The sequence below is a fragment of the Symphalangus syndactylus genome, chromosome 20, assembly GCF_028878055.3.
Source record: "Symphalangus syndactylus isolate Jambi chromosome 20, NHGRI_mSymSyn1-v2.1_pri, whole genome shotgun sequence".
In the NCBI taxonomy this organism is placed as follows: domain Eukaryota; kingdom Metazoa; phylum Chordata; class Mammalia; order Primates; family Hylobatidae; genus Symphalangus; species Symphalangus syndactylus.
The window spans coordinates 12,023,591-12,042,038 of record NC_072442.2 but is presented as its reverse complement, the minus strand read 5'-3'; the positions used below and the strand labels follow the sequence as shown (position 1 = coordinate 12,042,038).

Below are 18,448 nucleotides of genomic sequence, written 5' to 3'. Positions count from 1 at the left end.
TATATTATTGTTTCAGCACAGGATCTTACTTTTCTAATCCCAGCAAAGTATTATTAACACAGCAGTTTATTGCTGCTAATATGTTTTCTCTATAAATCTATCCATATATTTTCTGAATTAATATCCATATATTTTCTGAATTGCTATCATACTACTTAAACCATTTTAGATCTTGTTTTTTTTCTTACCCAGAATTATTATAAGCAATGTCTATGTTGTTAAAAGTTCTTCTTAATCATAAATTTATATGTTCATAGCAGCATAAAATTTACATACACGACTAGGACCTTATTTTAAAACTCTTCTATTATTAAAATTTTAGATTATATACTCTTTTTTTCCTATTAAGTATCAAAAATAGTTCTGCTCAACTTTACTCATAATAAGAGAATTACAAGCTAAAACTGCAGAGATACTACTACTCACCTACCAGACCAATAAAAACTTAAAACTTCAACAACATACTCTGATGACAAAGCTATGGGAAAAGAGGCATTTTTGCACACCGCTGGTGGGAATGCAAAATGGTACAACTTCTAAAGAGATAAATTGGTAACCTCTAACAAAAAAAGACCCTCTGATCCAGCAATTCAATTTCTAGGAATCTATCCCAAAATACTCTGGCAAAAAATAGAAAATGACTTACATGCTAGGTTACTCATTTTGGCATAATTTGTATTCACCAGACATTGCAAATAATGCAAATGCCCATCCATAATGTACTGGCTGAATAAACTATGGTACATCCACACAATAGAATATTATGCAGTTATAACAAAAAACAAGGAAGATTTTTATAAACTGATATGAAGGGATCACCAGGATATACATTAAAACAAAAAGGCAAGGTCAAAACGGTATACATGATACCTTTTACTTAAGAAGATTCTGGGGAGTGGAATCCAAATATATATAATTATCATGTGTACATATATATGTGTATATTTATTTTTATATATATGCATTGGCTTAAGCAAAAAGAAGCACAACAAAAGGACCAAGAATAAAAACAACTTTTTATAGAGGGAATGAGGGCACACAGTGAAGACTAGAATAACAGCAAGATTTTTTTTAATATACCTTGTTAAAGGTATGTTTTACGTTTACAAAATGGCCACCAATTCCTCCCATTCTTGTCTGCATGCATCTTGGTAATGTGACTTTACTGCTTCCTTTCACTAAAAGCAAAGTCTGTATCTCCACTCCTTGAATTTTCATTTGGCTATTTAAATTGCTTTGGCCAATGGGATACCAGCAAATGTGAGGAAATTGGATATTTGGAAAACACCTGTGCTTCTGCTACCATGCGAAAAGCTTGAGCCAGCCTCCTGAAGAATGACAGACCAGTTCTAAAGAGACCTCTGCCATTCAACCTTCCTAGCTGAGGCCTCACAAGATGTAAATGAGGCCATCCTACATTATCTGGTATAGAGCAGAACTGCTCAACCAACCCACTCAATCATAAGAAAGAATAAATGCTTATTGTTTTAAGGGACTTTAGGGTGGTTTGTTAGTCAGCAAGAGTTAATCTATATATTATCAAATTTTTTAACAGAATTATAAAATATTCTAGATATTAAAAATCAAAATTTTGTAAAGAAATCTCACAAAAGAGTTTTTAAAAATGTATTTGACAATTGTCTATTTTTTATTATTTTTAGAGACAGAGTTTTGCTATGTTGCCCAAGCTGGAGTGCAGTGGCTATCAACAGGTGCAATCATAGCAAACTACAGCCTCAAACTCCCAACCTCAGGCTATCCTCCTGTCCTAATCTCTGGAGCAGCTGGGACTACAGGCATGCCCTACCGTGCCTGTACAAATGACTTTAAAGAGAATGCAGATTTTCTTCTATACACTGATTTACACTGAAAGGTAATTCAATGTATTACTTTACTCACTACTCATTACTGCTATCGTAGACCACATTAGAGAGCTAGATGTAAAAAAACTTTTAATCAAATGTTCATTAATAGTTTACATATTTCAAACTATATTTCAAAACATATTAAATTTAAAAATTACTTTTCAGGTAGACTGGATGATACTACAGTAGATGTATTTTTATTCATGCTTTCACCAAAGTAGCCTTGGATTTAACAGCTGTATAAATGAAGATCTTGATGAAGAGTCTAGAAATTCTTCTTTTCCTAGGATTGAAGAAGTAGAAAATAAATTGTCAGGTCTTAGAACTGCCAAATTTGATTCCAACTGTTCATAAAAACATTATACACACTTGGCACATAAATAATATAAGCCTGTGTATAGATGTTAGATGTATTGTATGTATTTTGAGTTACGGCATTTTGGTCATTGACAATAACATCCGAGAAGTGTAAAGACAGCTCATTAGATAGAGAAGTCTATGTCTATATCATTATGAATATCCATATCTATATAACATCTTCATTCTCTGGCAAAAGTGAACATACAGCTAAGCTTTAGGTAACTATTACAACTTCTACCCTTGGTAAGCTTAAAAATCACATAATAGTTAAAGATTGAGGAGAATGTCTCCAGTGAGTACAAGGCTATGAAGCTTATAGTCAGAAAAATAATTGCGCAATGCATTTGAAAAAAACTAAATTCTTATTATCTTACCAACTATCTTGAGGCACTTCCTGCAGATCCTATATTACTCTGACTAATATTACTCCAGGAGCTTCTTAAATGGCTTTCCTATGAAGAGAAAAAAATATGCTTTCAATGTCTTATATTGTTCCACTGTGAAAATTACGGAGAATAGTGGTTTCATTTAATTAAAACAAGCTGTATTTGAACAGAGATTTACCACCTTTTATTAAGAACAATGAATGAAGCAAACGAATTTAAAGTTGAAAAAGACACTAGGATCATTTAGTACAACTCTCTTCCTGAAGAAATGAGGAGCTAGATTCAGAGATTGTGTGGTTTTCCCTCACAAATGAAAAATAGTGTTTTTGTTGTTGTTGTTGTTGTTTTCTTCTCCTAACTAGAACTCAGGTTATAGTCTACAGGATGGACCTTGAGATCTGATAGGCCTGGGTTCTCATTTGAAATTTTGGGCTTCTCCAAGCCTCAGTTTCCACAGAGGTACACAGGTGCCTTGATTGTGGTGATGATTTCACAAATGGATATACGTCAAATGTAACAAACTGTCTCACTTTAAATATCTGCTGTTTGTTGTAAATCAATTATAGCTTAATAAAGTTAAACTTTTAAAAAACCCGATTTTCAGTTAAAAATGGCATCTTGACCTTGGCACATATATTCTTTCCCTCCCAAGAGCCAACTAATATGAAAGTCTTAGGGTAAAGACTTACAAACAGTATAAACTCAGAATGCTGAAGAGTAAATGGGAAAAAAGCCATTAGATGAAAATTTTGAACAAGTTTTTAAAAGATAAAAAATAGATGGTTGGGTGATAATTGGTAAAAGAGGGGTGAAGAAGCTGAAATTTAGGGCAGTGCTTCTTAAGCATTTTTTAAGTCTGAGCACACACATAATGGTAATATTTGTATGGCATACTAAGGTAAAGAAAGGTGATATCCTCTGAAAAGCTGAGGAGAATCAATACATCAGCACATCAGCAACTGATTCACAACAAAATTCTCGCCTAGGAAACAGGTGCAGGAGGCATGTATCTTAAAGAATCCCAGAGAAACTGAGCGGGTGCGGTGGTTCACGCCTGTAATCCTAGTACTTCGGGAGGCCAAGGCGGGTGGATCACGAGGTCAGGAGATCGAGACCATCCTGGCTAACATGGTGAAACCTCGTCTCTACTAAAAATACAAAAAAAATTAGCCGGGCGTGGGGCAGTGCCTGTAGTCCCAGCTACTCGGGAGGCTGAGGCAGGCGAATGGCGTGAACCTGGGAGGCGGAGCTTGCAGTGAGCCAAGACTGCGCCACTGCACTCCAGCCTGGGCGACAGAGCCAGACTCCGTATCAAAAAAAAAAAAAAAAAAAAAAGAGTCCCAGAGAAACTGAAGACTCAGGAACAAAAGGGTCTAGGGAGAACAAAACTGAGAGATTGAAGACTAAAATCAAGAGGATCATCCTATCTTTTCTTCAACCACTGTATGCAGAAGAAATCATAGATTCTTCCGTAAATGAACTGAATGGGCCCCAAACACAGAGCCAACTACTTTTGAGACCCTAACATAGGAATGTATTCACTGGTCTGGGTGGTAAAAACACATTTCGACTTTCACAGCCTCTGTAGTAGCAAGCAACAGGAACAGTGGAAGCATGCAGATCAACAGCAGCCAGAAAAATGAAGCCACCAAGCCACAATGTCAGTAGCAAAAGTCCAATGACCGTGAAATAAGAAAGTTATTCAGTACCCACGAGGAAAAGAAGGGCCACCTGAGGGAGGAGCTTAAAATCCTTGGGCTTTGACTAGTAGCCTCTCAGAGTCAAGAGCCACTGCAGCTGTCCACAAGACTGATATAGTCATGGAAGAGAGTTCAATTCTAAAACTAAGTTTGCATAAGTTCATTATAGACCGCTTTAATGATACACGCATGGAGCAGATTCTCAAGCTCAAGAGAGGTCATTCTCAAATAACAACAATAATAGTAACTACCATTAATTGGCACTATGTTTCACATACTATGTATTCCGAATGTATTTATTTAATATTGTGGAAAGTGTACTAGACATATGTAAAAAAAAAAAAAAAAGAAAAGAAAAGAAATGCAGAGTTCAAATGGCAGTACTGCCATGGGCTAGTAACATTGCATTAGAAAAATTGCCTAACCTCTTAGCATCTCCTCCTATTAAGTAAGGTAGGAATAGTAACACCTGGTTCAAAAGCAGATGTGAAAAACTGAGCAGTCTTTCTACTGGTACCAAAGTGAGTAAGATCCTCATCTTTGGTGAGTTGTTCTAACTGGACACACGTCCCCAGGTCCCCTGGGAACATACAAGCCTAATGATGTATAAATGCTACTCTACAATAGATTCCGTATAATACACTTAACAAGACATTTTAAAACATTTCTATTTTAAGGTATAAAATAAAATTAGGTGTTTATTCCGTTCACTTAACATGCTGGCAGTGTCCTAAGTGCTAGAGATGAGATGAAATCAGGAGGGGTGAAGTGCTCTGACAGCAGTATACACAGGGAGTTTGGAGAAAGGCTGCGAAACCTGGGATCTAAGTCATCATTAAACACCAATACAGCCAGGCCCCATGTTACAGGATTTTCTTCCCACAGGAGCCCCACAAGGGAGGTATTATTAACCCAATTTTATACAAAAGAAAAATAAGTCATACAGAAAGTATGTGGCTTGTCCATTGTCAGAGGCTAGTTGTAGAGTTTGAATCCTGCTGTTTCTTGCTCCAAACCCAAGCTGTTTCTACTACAGTATGCTGGAAAATTAATTCAGATGAAAAGCTTGATTCACCAAAAAAGTGGAATAAGAGAGTAAGGAGTGGTAATGTGTTATCTCTTTTATATAAAGATGACACTATTGATTAAACAGAAGTGGGTTTAATCTTATCCATCCCAACAGTGGGCTTATTTTTTGTATTAACAAGGTATTCATTGTCATGTCCTTAAATATCATAAAATGTCTGTCCTTTCCCTCTCCTTTGCCTGCTTCCTACTCTATACAAGCTTGCAAGGCCCTTAACCAACAGGGATTCCAGTAACGTTACATACACATAACACACACACACACACACACACACACACACACACACCACCCTCAAGTTCCCATAATTAATAAATAACACAGAAGGAAAACATTCTGTTCTTTTACTAAAAATATGCACGTTGAAGACAAATATATTGTTATTCTAGTTTGGTGAATCATAAGAGGGAAACAGTTAGGTCAGCAAAAACAGAGAAAGTGGAACATTGGAGAAAAAAAGTCTTGTTGTATAAGACGAATCTATTCCAGAAAACTTAAATTAGAGCTTTTTTTGATAAGTCTGTTTACTTATGATCTCATTAAAACAATCTTCATCCCATATAATTAGAAATCTCATCAGATAAAAAAAATCTGTCCATTACACATATGGTGTTTGAGTAAGACTTAGTAATTTATATTCTCAGACATGGTATTCAATAAAACCAGTTCTTTTCACTGGACAAAAAATAGAGAAAATAAAAGATCTTCTGCCAGAAATTATAGTAAATATTAATTTAATGAAATTACAAAAATGCCATAATGAAATTGATACAAATTGCCAAATGTCCCTCAGTCAGGGTTGTACTAATTTACTATCTCACCAACAACAGTGCCTGTTACTCTAAATTTTCTCCACTATGGTATACTAAATAACGTTTGGATTTTTGCCAGTCTTATGATGAAAATGGTATCTCAAGGTAGTTGGAGTGAGGCTGAAGAGTTTTTTATGCTTTAAGAACCATTCAGTATCTCCTTTTATGTGAACTGTGTTTTTTTTTACATCTTTTGCCAATTCTTCTATTTATCGTTAGGTCTTTCTCTGTTCAGTTTCTAGGAGTTCTTAAATCTTACAGAAATTATTTCTCTATCAGCATTAAGAATTGCAAATATATTTCCCCCCTTTTTTTCTGGGTTATGGGCTTTCTGTTATGCAAAAGTTTGTGGCTAACTTTATGAATCTTTTATGATTTCCAGGTTTTAGGTCAAATTAGAAACTCCTTGCCCACTCCAAAGTTATAAAGAATTCTCTCATATTTTCTTCCAGTACTCTTATGGTTTCATTTTTAAATATTTGATCCATTTGGAATCCATCGTAATATAAAGTACAGATCCAACTCATATTTTTCCCAAGAAAACCACCCCATTGTCTCAACTACATTTATTAAATCTTTTCCCCACCATTTTGAGATACAACTTTCATCATATACAAAATCTCTTAAGTGTTTGGGTCTACTTCTGTAATTTTTATTCTGGCCCTTTGGTTAGACTGTTTATTCGTACACCAATGCCATTCTATTTTAATTACAGAGGCACTATCATACCTAGTAAGGCCAATCACCTCTCATTTGTTCTTTTGTTAACCAGGTTTTCCCTGGTTGTTTTTGGTTGTTTATTTTTACACATTAAATTCAAAGTATTCTTACCTTGCTTAAAAAACAAAACAATGCTATTTGTAAGGGAATCAATAAATTTACAAATTAATTGAAGAAGTATTGTTATCTATGATGTTATTTTGAGTCTTCCTATCCAAGAATTTGGTATCACTTTCTATTTGTTCAAATCTTCTTTTGTGACCTTCTATAGCAGGGGTGGCCAATCTTTTGGCTTCCACAGGCCACAGTGGAGGAAGAAGAATTGTCTTAGGCCACACACAAAATACACTAACACTAATGTTGGCTAATGAGCTTAAAAACAAATCATCAACAACAACGACAAAAAAAAAAAAAAAACGCAAAAAAATCTCATGTTTTAAGAAAGTTTACAAAATTGTGTTGGAACACATTTAAAGTTGTCCTGGGCCACATGCAGCCCATGGGCCACAGGTGGGACAAGCCTGTTTCTACGGTATTTTAAAGTTGCCTTCCCAGTGACCTTGTGAGGCAGGAGAATAGGGTCTGGAGGCAGGGAGCCTAAGGCCGATTGGCACTGACTTCCTAGAACTGAATCAAAAGGAAAACCCTACCTCTCCACAAAAGGATCAGAGGCTTACTCCCTTTGCACTGCATGGCAGATGAAAAATGGAAAGTACTTCTGGAGAGGCTTCCCAGGCTGGTGCCTGAGCCCCGCGTCCCTCGCCCCCCGCCCTCCCGCATCCCTCTCCTCCCTCGCGCCTGGCCCTGTGGCTCTTCCTCCCTCCCTCCCTTCCCTCCCCCCACCCCACCCCTCGCCCGCTGCCTCCCTCGGCCCAGCCAGCTGTGCCGGCGTTTGTTGGCTGCCCTGCGCCCGGCCCCGCCGCGACGGAGATGCCCCAGCTGGAGCCCACGCCAGGCTCGGCTCTCAGTCCAGCAGGCGTGCGCGGTGGCGCCCAGCGTCCCAGCCACCTCCCGGGCCTCTTGCTGGGATCTCATGGCCTCCTGGGGTCCCCGGTGCGCGCGGCCGCTTCCTCGCCGGTCACCACCCTCACCCAGACCATGCACGACCTCGCCAGGCTCGGCAGCGAAACCCCAAAGAGTCAGGTAGGGACCCTGCTCTGCCGCAGCCGCAGCCGCCTTACGCGCCTATCCGTGTCTCGACCGGCATCCGAATCCTCCCTGACGTCTGAATCCTCCGAATCTTCTGATGCAGGTCTCTGCATGGATTCCCCCAGCCCTATGGACCCCCAGATGGCAGAGCAGACCGAGCAGTTTGCCATCAGACGCTTCCAGTCTATGCCGGATGGATTTGTCTTCAAGATGCCATGGAAGCCCACACGTCCCAGCTCCATCCATGCTCTGGCAGAGTGGGCCAGCCGCAGAGAAGCCTTTGCCCAGAAACCCAGCTCGGCCCCCGACCTGATGTGTCTCAGTCCTGAGCGGAAGATGGAAGTGGAGGAGCTCAGCCTCCTGGCCTTAGGTCGCTTCTCTCTGACCCCCGCAGAGGGGGATACTGAGGAAGACGATGGATTTGTGGACATCCTAGAGAGTGACTTAAAGGACGATGATGCAGTTCCCCCAGGCATGGAGAGTCTCATTAGTGCCCCACTGGTCAAGACCTTGGAAAAGGAAGAGGAACAGGACCTCGTCATGTAGAGCAAGTGCCAGCGGCTCTTCCGCTTTCCGTCCATGCCCTGCAGCATGATCCGGCCCATTCTCGAGAGGCTGGAGCGGCCCCAGGACAGGGACATGCCCGTGCAGAATTAGTGGAGGCGGAGCGTGACCCCTCCTGAGGAGCAGCAGGAGGCTGAGGAAACTAAAGCCCGCGTCCTCTGCTCAGAATCACTGTGTCACGATGAGATCCAGAATCTCCTGGACAGTGACCATCGAGAGCTGATTGGAGATTACTCTAAGGCCTTCCTCCTACAGACAGTAGATGGAAAGCATCAAGACCTCAAGTACATCTCACCAGAAACGATGGTGGCCCTGTTGACGGGCAAGTTCAGCAACATCGTGGATAAGTTTGTGATTGTAGACTGCAGATACCCCTATGAGTATAAAGACGGGCACATCAAGACTGTGGTGAACTTGTCCCTGGAACGCGACGCCAAGAGCTTCCTGCTGCAGAACCCCATCACACCCTGTAGCCTGGACAAGAGAGTCATCCTCATTTTCCAATGTGAATTCTCATCCGAGCGTGGGCCCCGCATGTGCCGTTTCATCAGGGAACGAGACCATGCTGTCAACGACTACCCCAGCCTCTACTACCCCGAGATGTATATCCTGAAAGGCGGCTACAAGAAGTTCTTCCCTCAGCTCCCGAACTTCTGTGAACCTCAGGACTACCGGCCCATGAACCATGAGGCCTTCAAGGATGAGCTAAAGACCTTCCGCCTCAAGACTCGCAGCTGGGCTGGGGAGCGGAGCCGGCGGGAGCTCTGTAGCCGGCTGCAGGACCAGTGAGGGGCCTGCGTCAGTCCTGCTACCTCCCTTGCCTTTCGAGGCCTGAAGCCAGCCGCCCTATGGGCCTGCCGGGCTGCCGGCCTGCTGCAGGCCTCAGGTGCTGTCCATGGGAAAGATTGTGTGGGTGTCCTGCCTGTCTGCCCCAGCCCCGATTCACCTGTGTCATCCCATCATTTTCCATATCCTGGTGCCCCCCACCCCTGGAAGAGCCCAGTCTGTTGAGTTAGTTAAGTTGGGTTAATACCAGCTTAAAGGCAGAAAAAAAAAAAAGAAAAATGTAAAGTACTTTTTTTTTTTTTTTTTGAGGTGGAGTCTTGCTCTGTCGCCCCGACTGGAGTGCAGTGGCGTGATCTCGGCTCACTGCAAACTCCGCCTCCCGGGTTCATGCCATTCTCCTGCCTCAGCCTCCCCAGTAGCTGTGACTACAGGCACCCGCCACCACGCCCGGCTAATTCTTTTGTATTTTTTTAGTAGAGACGGTGTTTCACCCTGTTAGCCAGGATGGTCTCGATCTCCTGACCTCGTGATCCGCCCGCCTCGGCCTCCCAAAGTGCTGGGATTACAGGCGTGAGCCACCGCGCCCGGCCTGGAAAGTACTTCTGATTGGTTGCAGGCCACTCCTTCATTTACATAATGTGTAACCAAGTAAACAATGGAAAACCTCTAGAGGAAATTTAAACCCCAGAAAATTCTGTAACCAGTGCTCTTGAGCCACTTGCTCCAGCCTGCTCCTACTCTGTGGAAAGTACTTTCATTTCAGTAAATCTATGCTTTCATTGTTTCATTCTTTCCTTGCTTTGTTTGTGCATTTTGTCCAAATCTTTGTTCAAAATGCCAAGAACCTAGACGACTTGTAGTCAAGACCCTGCACTGGTAACAGTTGCACATTTCTTATTTAGTTAATTCCTAGGTATTATTTTTTTTTATTGTTAATGTAATGCCTTTTAAAAATCCACTATTTTGTAAATAACAAAAAATATTTTGGGAAAGCTTTAAGTGTATCATCTTCTAGAAAATAATTTCCCTCCCACCCCAAATTCTGCTTGATTATATGATTATATGTCTTCATTTAAAAATGTTACTAATAAAGCAGTAGAAGAAAAAACCTGGCACAATTCATACGTGTTATATTTTTGTTAAAAATTATGTAACTGTAACATATTGGTTTACATACAAGTGCATTTTACTTAACAACACACACACATAGACACCTGTCACAAACAAATAACTAGATGATTTATTAAGCTGTCACTGCAAAGTCTAAAATAATACATCTAGAATAGACCTATAAAGGCTTTGTAAGCAAAAGCCTAATTCCCATCCTTCCTTGCCAAAGTACTTTTATATTTACTTTGAAATATTTAATGAGCTGTGAGGTCAAGAGCTCTAATGTCTTTTTAGTTGTTTGTCTAAAGTGAAATGATCACCAGAAGGAAAGGGAAGGACGGTATGATACCAGTGAAGGCAAGACTTATTGCTTTAATACTAAGTCCAAATAGTCTCTTTATAATAATGTTAAAAAGCTCATAAGAAAAGTGCTTTGTCAGAAGCTATTGGCCATCTAGAGGTCTCTAAAGATACATGAAATTATCTTGATAAAATGGGGATTTTCAGACAAGATCTGGCATGTTCAGGGTGGTATGGCTGTAGACTGATTGGAGAATTTCAGTTCATATTGAGTATGAGGGCTTATGCTTATATTGTTAGTGAGGGAACAAAAGAAAAGAAAGGGGCTAAAGGAGGCTTTTTCTTAGCAGAGAGCACTGTTAGCTTTTCCAAGGGCATAAAGGAGGGTAATTGCTTTCTTGGGTTCACACACTATATAAAGTAACCAGATTCCTGATAGAGCAATAAGGACACATAGGACACTCCTTGATTTTATGTTCAAAAAGGAAGATGTGGCTGGGGTCAGAAGTATCTAAAAATGCTAGGTAAATATGGTTTGTAAAATATCCCTTAAAAGTAAAAATTCAGCACATTTAATAAACAATTACGAACAATAAAAAAGAGGGTTAGAAAAAGTGAGAGAACAAAAACATTTTGAGGGGCACCTAGGGAAATGGGATATCAGTAGTGGGGGAAAATCCAAATCCAGGGTTTGTCTACCAAAAGCAGGATACTAGTTCATTTTAATACTCTGTGGTTGGCAAGGAGTGATTCAGCAAACACACAGAAGTATCCGTTAGTTCATAAGTATCATTACAGAATAGTTAGTAATTACAAAATAACAGAAACCTCAAAAATATGTAAAAATTGATAATTGGTTAAATAATTTACAGTATAATCATGTAAAACAATACTATGTAATCATCAAAAATGGTCTAGGTAAAAAAACAACAGCAAGGTAAAAGCAGAATGTGTAGAATAATTTCATCTTTTAAAATTACATTTGTTAAAAATATACAATAAAATGTAAACAATAACTGACAATTGGAGCTACTATTTTTATTTCCTGTTATTTTTATTTCCTTCTTTAAATTATTCTTTATTTCTTGAATGGCTTACAACAAGGATATATACTTTGATATATTATTTGGATAAAGAAGGAAAAATATCAAAAAAGTTACCATGTTTGAGAGTACCTTCTTGGCATCTAATATTTAAAATCAGCTCTTTCTAATTATGTCTCCTGTAATGTCATTTTACCTTTATGTCATTTTCTCTTTTCATCTTCATTTGCTAAGGTATCAACAAATGTTGCAATTTAAAAGAGAAAATAACATAGATCTGGTGTTTCACAAAGAAAATCAGCTATATCCTTTAAATAACTTCTTATGACAACTCCTTTGTAAGCAAATTGACAGGCAGTAGAAATAAATACACTTATTTTCTGCTATAATTTAAAAAGAAAGATGACTCATAGCAAAGAAGCTCATAGTACATATTACATAGTACATATATTTTATGTTTTTTTTATTGCATTGGGAAGAGTACCAGTCCAGAGGGTAGATGCCCACTAGACATATGACTTTGAGCAGCCACTTACTCTGCTCCCTAGTCTTCATATGTACGACGTCAAAATCATTCATAAAATGATCTTTAAAGGTTCTTTCTTGGCTCTACAAATCAAAAATTTTATGGCAGGCTTATTAAACTACAAGTCTCTCAATGTTTTTTGAGGGAAAGATTTTCTTTTTAAAATATACGTCCACCTCTAAGATCAGTATTACCCATGAGTGGGATGGGGTAGGCTGCAGTTGGTCATTTGGGAGGGATTAGAATGCAGGGAAAAGTGTACTAGTGTAGTGACATTTCACATTAAGGTCATTTCAAAAGAGTAGGAGGGCACAATGACGTTGGCTGCTCAACAAATAATCTGTCTGGTTTCTGTGGACTGACAAGTTAGAAATGCCTATTATTTATTTATTCACTAAAGCTAATATTACAAATGTAAATATTTCTTCCTATAAAGTTAGATGTATTATACTTGAGGAGACACAAAAATGACAGCATTTAGAAACTGGTAACTTGTTTTATACCTTATCACAGCAGAGATTCTTCAAGATAACATCAGCTACTTATATAATCCTAAGGTTGTTTAAGAAAATTGACAAAATCAGGAATGACTATTTTCCCTGGGCTAAACTTAACTGATCATTTTTAAATGATATAAAAGTTTCAGGAAACCAATATATAAAAGATCAAAGAGTTATAGTCATCCCTCAGTATTTTCAGGGAACTTGTTCCAGGACCCTGCAGATACCAAAATTAGAAGATATTCAAGTCCCTGATATAAAATGGTGTAGTATTTGCACCTAACCTATGCATATCCTCTCTTATATTTTAAATCACCCCTAGATTACTTATAATACCAAACACAATGTAAATATGTTATGCTATATTATTCAGGACATGATGACAAGAAAAAGTGTGTACATGTTCAGTGAAGACACAGCCGTTGTAGGCCTAATGTTCATTTTCAATCTGTGATTGGTTGAATCTGTGTATGTGGAACCTGCGGATACTGATGGCCAACTGTATTTTATTATCTTTTATTCTGTACCCAAAGGCAATATTCTGTTTGCTAGTGCATGTTTTTTTTTCTTCCAAGAATCTAACGAGTTCAGAAATGCTGCTCATTTGTCTTGGGGGTGTTACCAAAATGCCAGGGGTTTGGTTTAGGTCCTGTTGCTCGCTACACAGAAAACTAATCACTGAAAGACAGAGTATTGCCAGGGAAGAAGGCTTTAACTGGGTGTCGCAGCCAAGGAGATGGGAAGTTTGTATCCCTCTCCCTGACCAGCTAAAATTAGGGGCTTATATGGCAGGGAAAAAATGTAAGTATGTGTGGGAAAACAGGAATTAGGGAGCGGTAAGGAAGAGGAGTTGGTCAACAGGTAGCAAGTGATTGGTTAGGCCAGCGGTCCCCAACCTTTTTGGTACCAGGGACCAGTTTTGTGGAAGACAATTTTTCCACGCATGGGGGTATGGGGGATGGTTTCAAGATGAAACTGTTCCACCTTAGATCATCAGGCATTAGATTCTCATAAGGAGCATGCAACCTAGACCACTCACATGCCTAATTCACAATAGGGTTCTCACCCCTGGGAGAATCTAATGCTGCCACTGATCTGACAGGAGGTGGAGCTCAGGTGGTAATGCTCACTTGCCCTCCACTCACCTCCTGCTGTCTGGCTGGGTTCCTAACAGGCCATGGATGGATACTAGTCTGCAGCCTAAGGACTGGGTAACCCTGGGTAAGGCAGTCATGATGGCTGAGGGGTCTGGTATCATATCGTCCAGATGCAATGATCTGGTAAGTTTCAGTTTCTTGATAGTATCTGGGAGGCCTGATGGTTGGTTTCCTGAGAAAGTAACTCAGATAAGACAAATTTAACTTTCTCAAGTTTTAACAATGGGAGAATCAATTTCTGTGTTTATTCAAAGAAACCATTAACATCAGTTCTATGGGACAATTGGTCCTATTTCAGGATGCATAAGCATCTGCCTGTAACACACAGCCCAACTCAGTGGGTAACATCAGAAAACTACTTCAAAGAAAGTCTCAGTCTTCTTGAAAGGAGTCTTCATCAGCACAACAGCTCAATGCTCTCAGAAGTTTCCTTAGGCTACCTGACTGCCTTCTGTTTGCTTTCATTCATGCATTCATCCACCAAATATTTAACTCAGTACAATTACGTGCAGGTACAACATTAAGGGCATGTGATATTATGGTGGACAAGCCAAGATCATTGCCCTTTTGGTATTTACATTCTAGTGGTGGGAGAAAAACAATAAAAAAAAGGATACAATTAAATGAACTAGATTTCAGATATTGAAAGGTGATAGCAAATGTGACTAAGGAGAGAAGGGCTAATTTAGACTGGGGAGGGTGTCCCAGCTAGGTTCCAAATAAGAAGTCAGCTGTGAAAAAAGCTGAGGGACAAAGCATTCCAGGCAAAGAAAAGGTCTGAGGGCAGTGAAACAAACTTGAGGTGTTTACAGAAAAGAAGGAAGTGCAACTGGAGTGTGGTGAACAGGGAGAGAGTGGCAGGAGATAAGGTTAGAGAAGTAGGAAGGGTCTGGATTTCCTAAGGTCTTACGGGCTATGGTAGCAAGTTTGGAGTTCTGATCACATTTCACTTAACCTGACTATTCTCAGGAGACCTGAATTTGCCTTTTCCTTTATCTCTTACCTTTAACCTTCTAAAGGTTAAAAGTAAAGGCTCTAAAGGCTTTCCACTTTTGTACTTTCCCTAGTTTTCTGCCTTTGCCTTTAATCACATAATTAAATCATATAATTAGACTGTGCTTTGGCCTGAATCATGTGAGACTGTCAGTCAGTGCATTTGAGATATAATATTGTGTCTATATCTGTGTCTGTATCTCTATCTATATCTATTTACATCTTGACCAGGACTGGCTGCATAAATTGCAGGGCCCAATACAAAATGAAAATGCAAGGCCCCATGTTAAATAATTATTAAGAATTTTTAGCAGGGCATGGTGGTATGCACCTGTAATCCCAGCTACTACTCAGGAGGCTGAGGCAGGAAGATCACTTGAACCTGGGAGGCAGAGGTTGCAGTCAGCCGAGATCATGCCATTGCACTCCAGCCTGAGTGACAGAGTGAGACTCCGTCTCAAAAACAAAAAATAATTTCAAGATGCTGACAGTAGAGCATTAAACAAACACAGGGCTTATCTAAGTGGGGTAGGAATCAGGACTTGGAACCAAACTGAGGATCAGCTAAAAAGTTCCTGGATAGAAGCAGCTTTCCAGAAGACATGGCCACCAGTGTGCCACATCAGTTTACTATCGCCATGGCAACACACAGACCTTACCACCCCTTTCCATGGCAATGACCCTACGAACTGGAAGTTACCACACTCATCCTAGAAATTTCTGCATAAACTGTCTCTTAATTTGCATATAATTAAAAGAGGGTATAACTATGAGTGCAAAACTGCCTCTAAGCTGCTATTCTGGGCACAGTGCCTATGGGGTAGCCCCACTCTGCAAGAAGCAGTCTCTCTGCTGCTTACTGTACAATGCCACTTCAATAAAAGTTGCTGTTTAACACCACCAGCTTGCCCTGGAATTCTTTTCTGGGCCAAGCCAAGAACCCTCCTGGGCTACGCCCCAATTTAGGGGCTTGCATGTCCTACATCATAAGTGAGGGGCCTTTTTAAGAGCAGGGCCTTGTGTGACTGCACACGTCATATTTTCATGAAGCTGGCCCTGATCTTGATAAACTTTACTTGAAATAATAAATGCCTTCTATTGATAAATGATTTCTGTTTTCCTTTCACATTATCTGTCAATCATATAAACTTAATTAAGAGCTTTTAAACGGAGTAGCTCCTCAAAAAGATGGCACAGAGGCTGCTGCCAGAAAATAAGAAACTAGGGTATCAAAACTGACTGAGACGACTTCAGGGCATTATTGTGCACTAACTGGAAAACAATGATTACCCTGCCTTTTCTTAAGCAAACACAATATATCTGTACTTACTATTTATTCAAATACATTACTCTGATTCTTTTAGATACAAGTATTGTAATAAATAGCTACCAAATAAACAGTTGTGAGTATTGTCAGAATTATTGTTAGGTATTTCACATTGTTAAATGGATTCAGGAGCTTTATCAGGAAAACCACTAGAAAATACAGTTCAGTGACGACCACCATATTAAGACTGAAGTCCCAATTTCCTTATGTTATGGATTAAAAATACCAAAATTTAAAATAGTACATCTTTATAATCCATAGAAAGCCTAAAAATCAATAATCAGATAAGAAAACATTATGTGAATATCAAAATGGCTTATATGAAAAATAACTTATATAACTTATTTTACCTAATATATAAAATTGGACATGATTATAGCTAACCAGAAAGAGTTTACAAGGTTTAACTGTTTATTGCTGAAGAATAATGTTGCAAATTAAAGGTGTCAAATCTGAAATGTCAGTCCAGCTCTTGATATTTAAAATGTGTAATTAACACCTCTACCTACAAAACAGGGTTGGATTAGCCCTGCCCTGAGGAGCTCTCATTCCATTCATGGTATAACCCATTATTTGGCATTAGTTATCATAACAATTTATGCATTATTACAAGCACATGCAGACTCACAAAAATTGCAGCCCAGGCTTATGCATTCATTTGAAGCTTTAGAGAAAAAAAATATACATTTCAGCATCTCCCAGTGTTGTATTGTTATTGTATCTATGCATATTGACAGACCTTTCATCATCTTAAGAACTCCTTGTATCCAGGTTATAACCTCGGTCTCTGACCCCAATCCTATGCTCAAGTCTGTCTAAGCTGTTTGTTCTAGCTTAGAAATAACTTCAAATGTGCCATCTTACAAATAGGCATCTAACCACGTTAATGATGATTTTTACCTGAGACAAAAGTAAAGAAACATCTCCTAATACAGAAAAGAAAGGCTTCAGTGTTTTTGTTGTTGTTTTGTTGTCATCCATTGCAAAGCTGCTTTCTACAAGACGCAGTAAAAATAGCAAGTTGTAAGGAGTCAGAAAAAATCCAGGCTTAAACTCCAGCTCTGCCACTACCCAACTGATTAGGCTTGGACAAGTTAACTCATCATTCTAAGCCTGCTTCCCCTATCCATGGGCTGAGCTTGGGAAAAGGGTACGTGAAAGGGCCTATGTGTCTACAACCAAACTTCCTAACTGGCCTTTCCTCCTTCCTCCTACCCCTCCTAAAATGTCCGGAGCGGAACTTCCTAAATACACTTTTCTCTTTCCTTCTTCCTCATCACTTTTGTCTTGCTGAGTGTTTGGATGGTGTCCAGTGGGCAGCATATTTAATACTCAGCTTTGGGCTGACATACCAGGAAGAGATGAATTCACTTTTCTAGGGCCAAGCTTTCAGCCACAGTAATTTGCTTACATACGGGGGGAATCGAGCAAGTAAGTACATACATTGAAGATAAAGGTGGCCAGATTTCCTGCTGTTGAACACACATATGCACACTTGTTTATACACACAAATTCTCTAGGGTCTCTCTGCTGAGAAAGGCTAGTAATGAACAATTCTAGTGCTCAGAGTTTGTTTCTAAATACCACTTTCCACTAAAGAAACCAAAATTCCTGGCAGAAAAGGCTGATTCCAAGGCAGGTCAGGAAAATACAAGATAAGCATGGCACGTTGTTGTGCCAGAAAATAAGGAAGTGATGAAAGAATGATGGAAACATGTCAAAAAGGGGCTTCTATTGGCTAAGTCTAAGAAAATTTGAAATCAGAATTAGAAAATAATGGTAATAAATTGATTAAAATTTGAATTCATGAGTCTATACTGATGTAAACAAATAAACGAGAAATATATGGTATAGCAAGGAAAACTACCTTACAGTAAAATGCCAACTAATAAATCTAGAAGGACTGATAATATCAGAAAATTGTCATTTGGCATCCATCACAGAAATAACAGATTCAAACAAGAAGCATCAATGGAGAAATCTGGCAGGAGAAAGTATGATGAGAAACAGAATATTTACAGTATCAAAGCTTCTCCCTACAAAACACAAAGATTCTCCCCACAAAA

At 39.3% G+C, this 18,448-nt stretch overlaps 2 protein-coding genes across 7 annotated transcripts in view; one reads left to right on the top strand and one right to left on the bottom strand.

The window, feature by feature from the left end:
* STXBP4 (syntaxin binding protein 4) overlaps positions 1-18,448 on the bottom strand; it is a 227,434-nt gene that overhangs the window by 205,171 nt on the left and 3,815 nt on the right. For all 6 annotated transcript variants that reach the window (XM_055258752.2, XM_063629923.1, XM_063629921.1 and 3 more), the window contains exons 2-3: positions 2,600-2,677; positions 2,024-2,148 (exon numbers count right to left, since the gene is read on the bottom strand). In XM_055258752.2, coding sequence (XP_055114727.2) covers positions 2,024-2,070 — 47 coding nt within the window. In that variant the 5' untranslated portion in view covers positions 2,071-2,148; positions 2,600-2,677. The remainder of the gene's footprint in view (positions 1-2,023; positions 2,149-2,599; positions 2,678-18,448) is intronic.
* On the top strand, positions 7,715-10,539 carry LOC129470692 (M-phase inducer phosphatase 2-like). Its single transcript, XM_055258753.2, is given in 1 exon segment — positions 7,715-10,539. A coding segment is annotated over 1 exon segment (1,572 nt). The 5' UTR covers positions 7,715-7,857; the 3' UTR covers positions 9,430-10,539.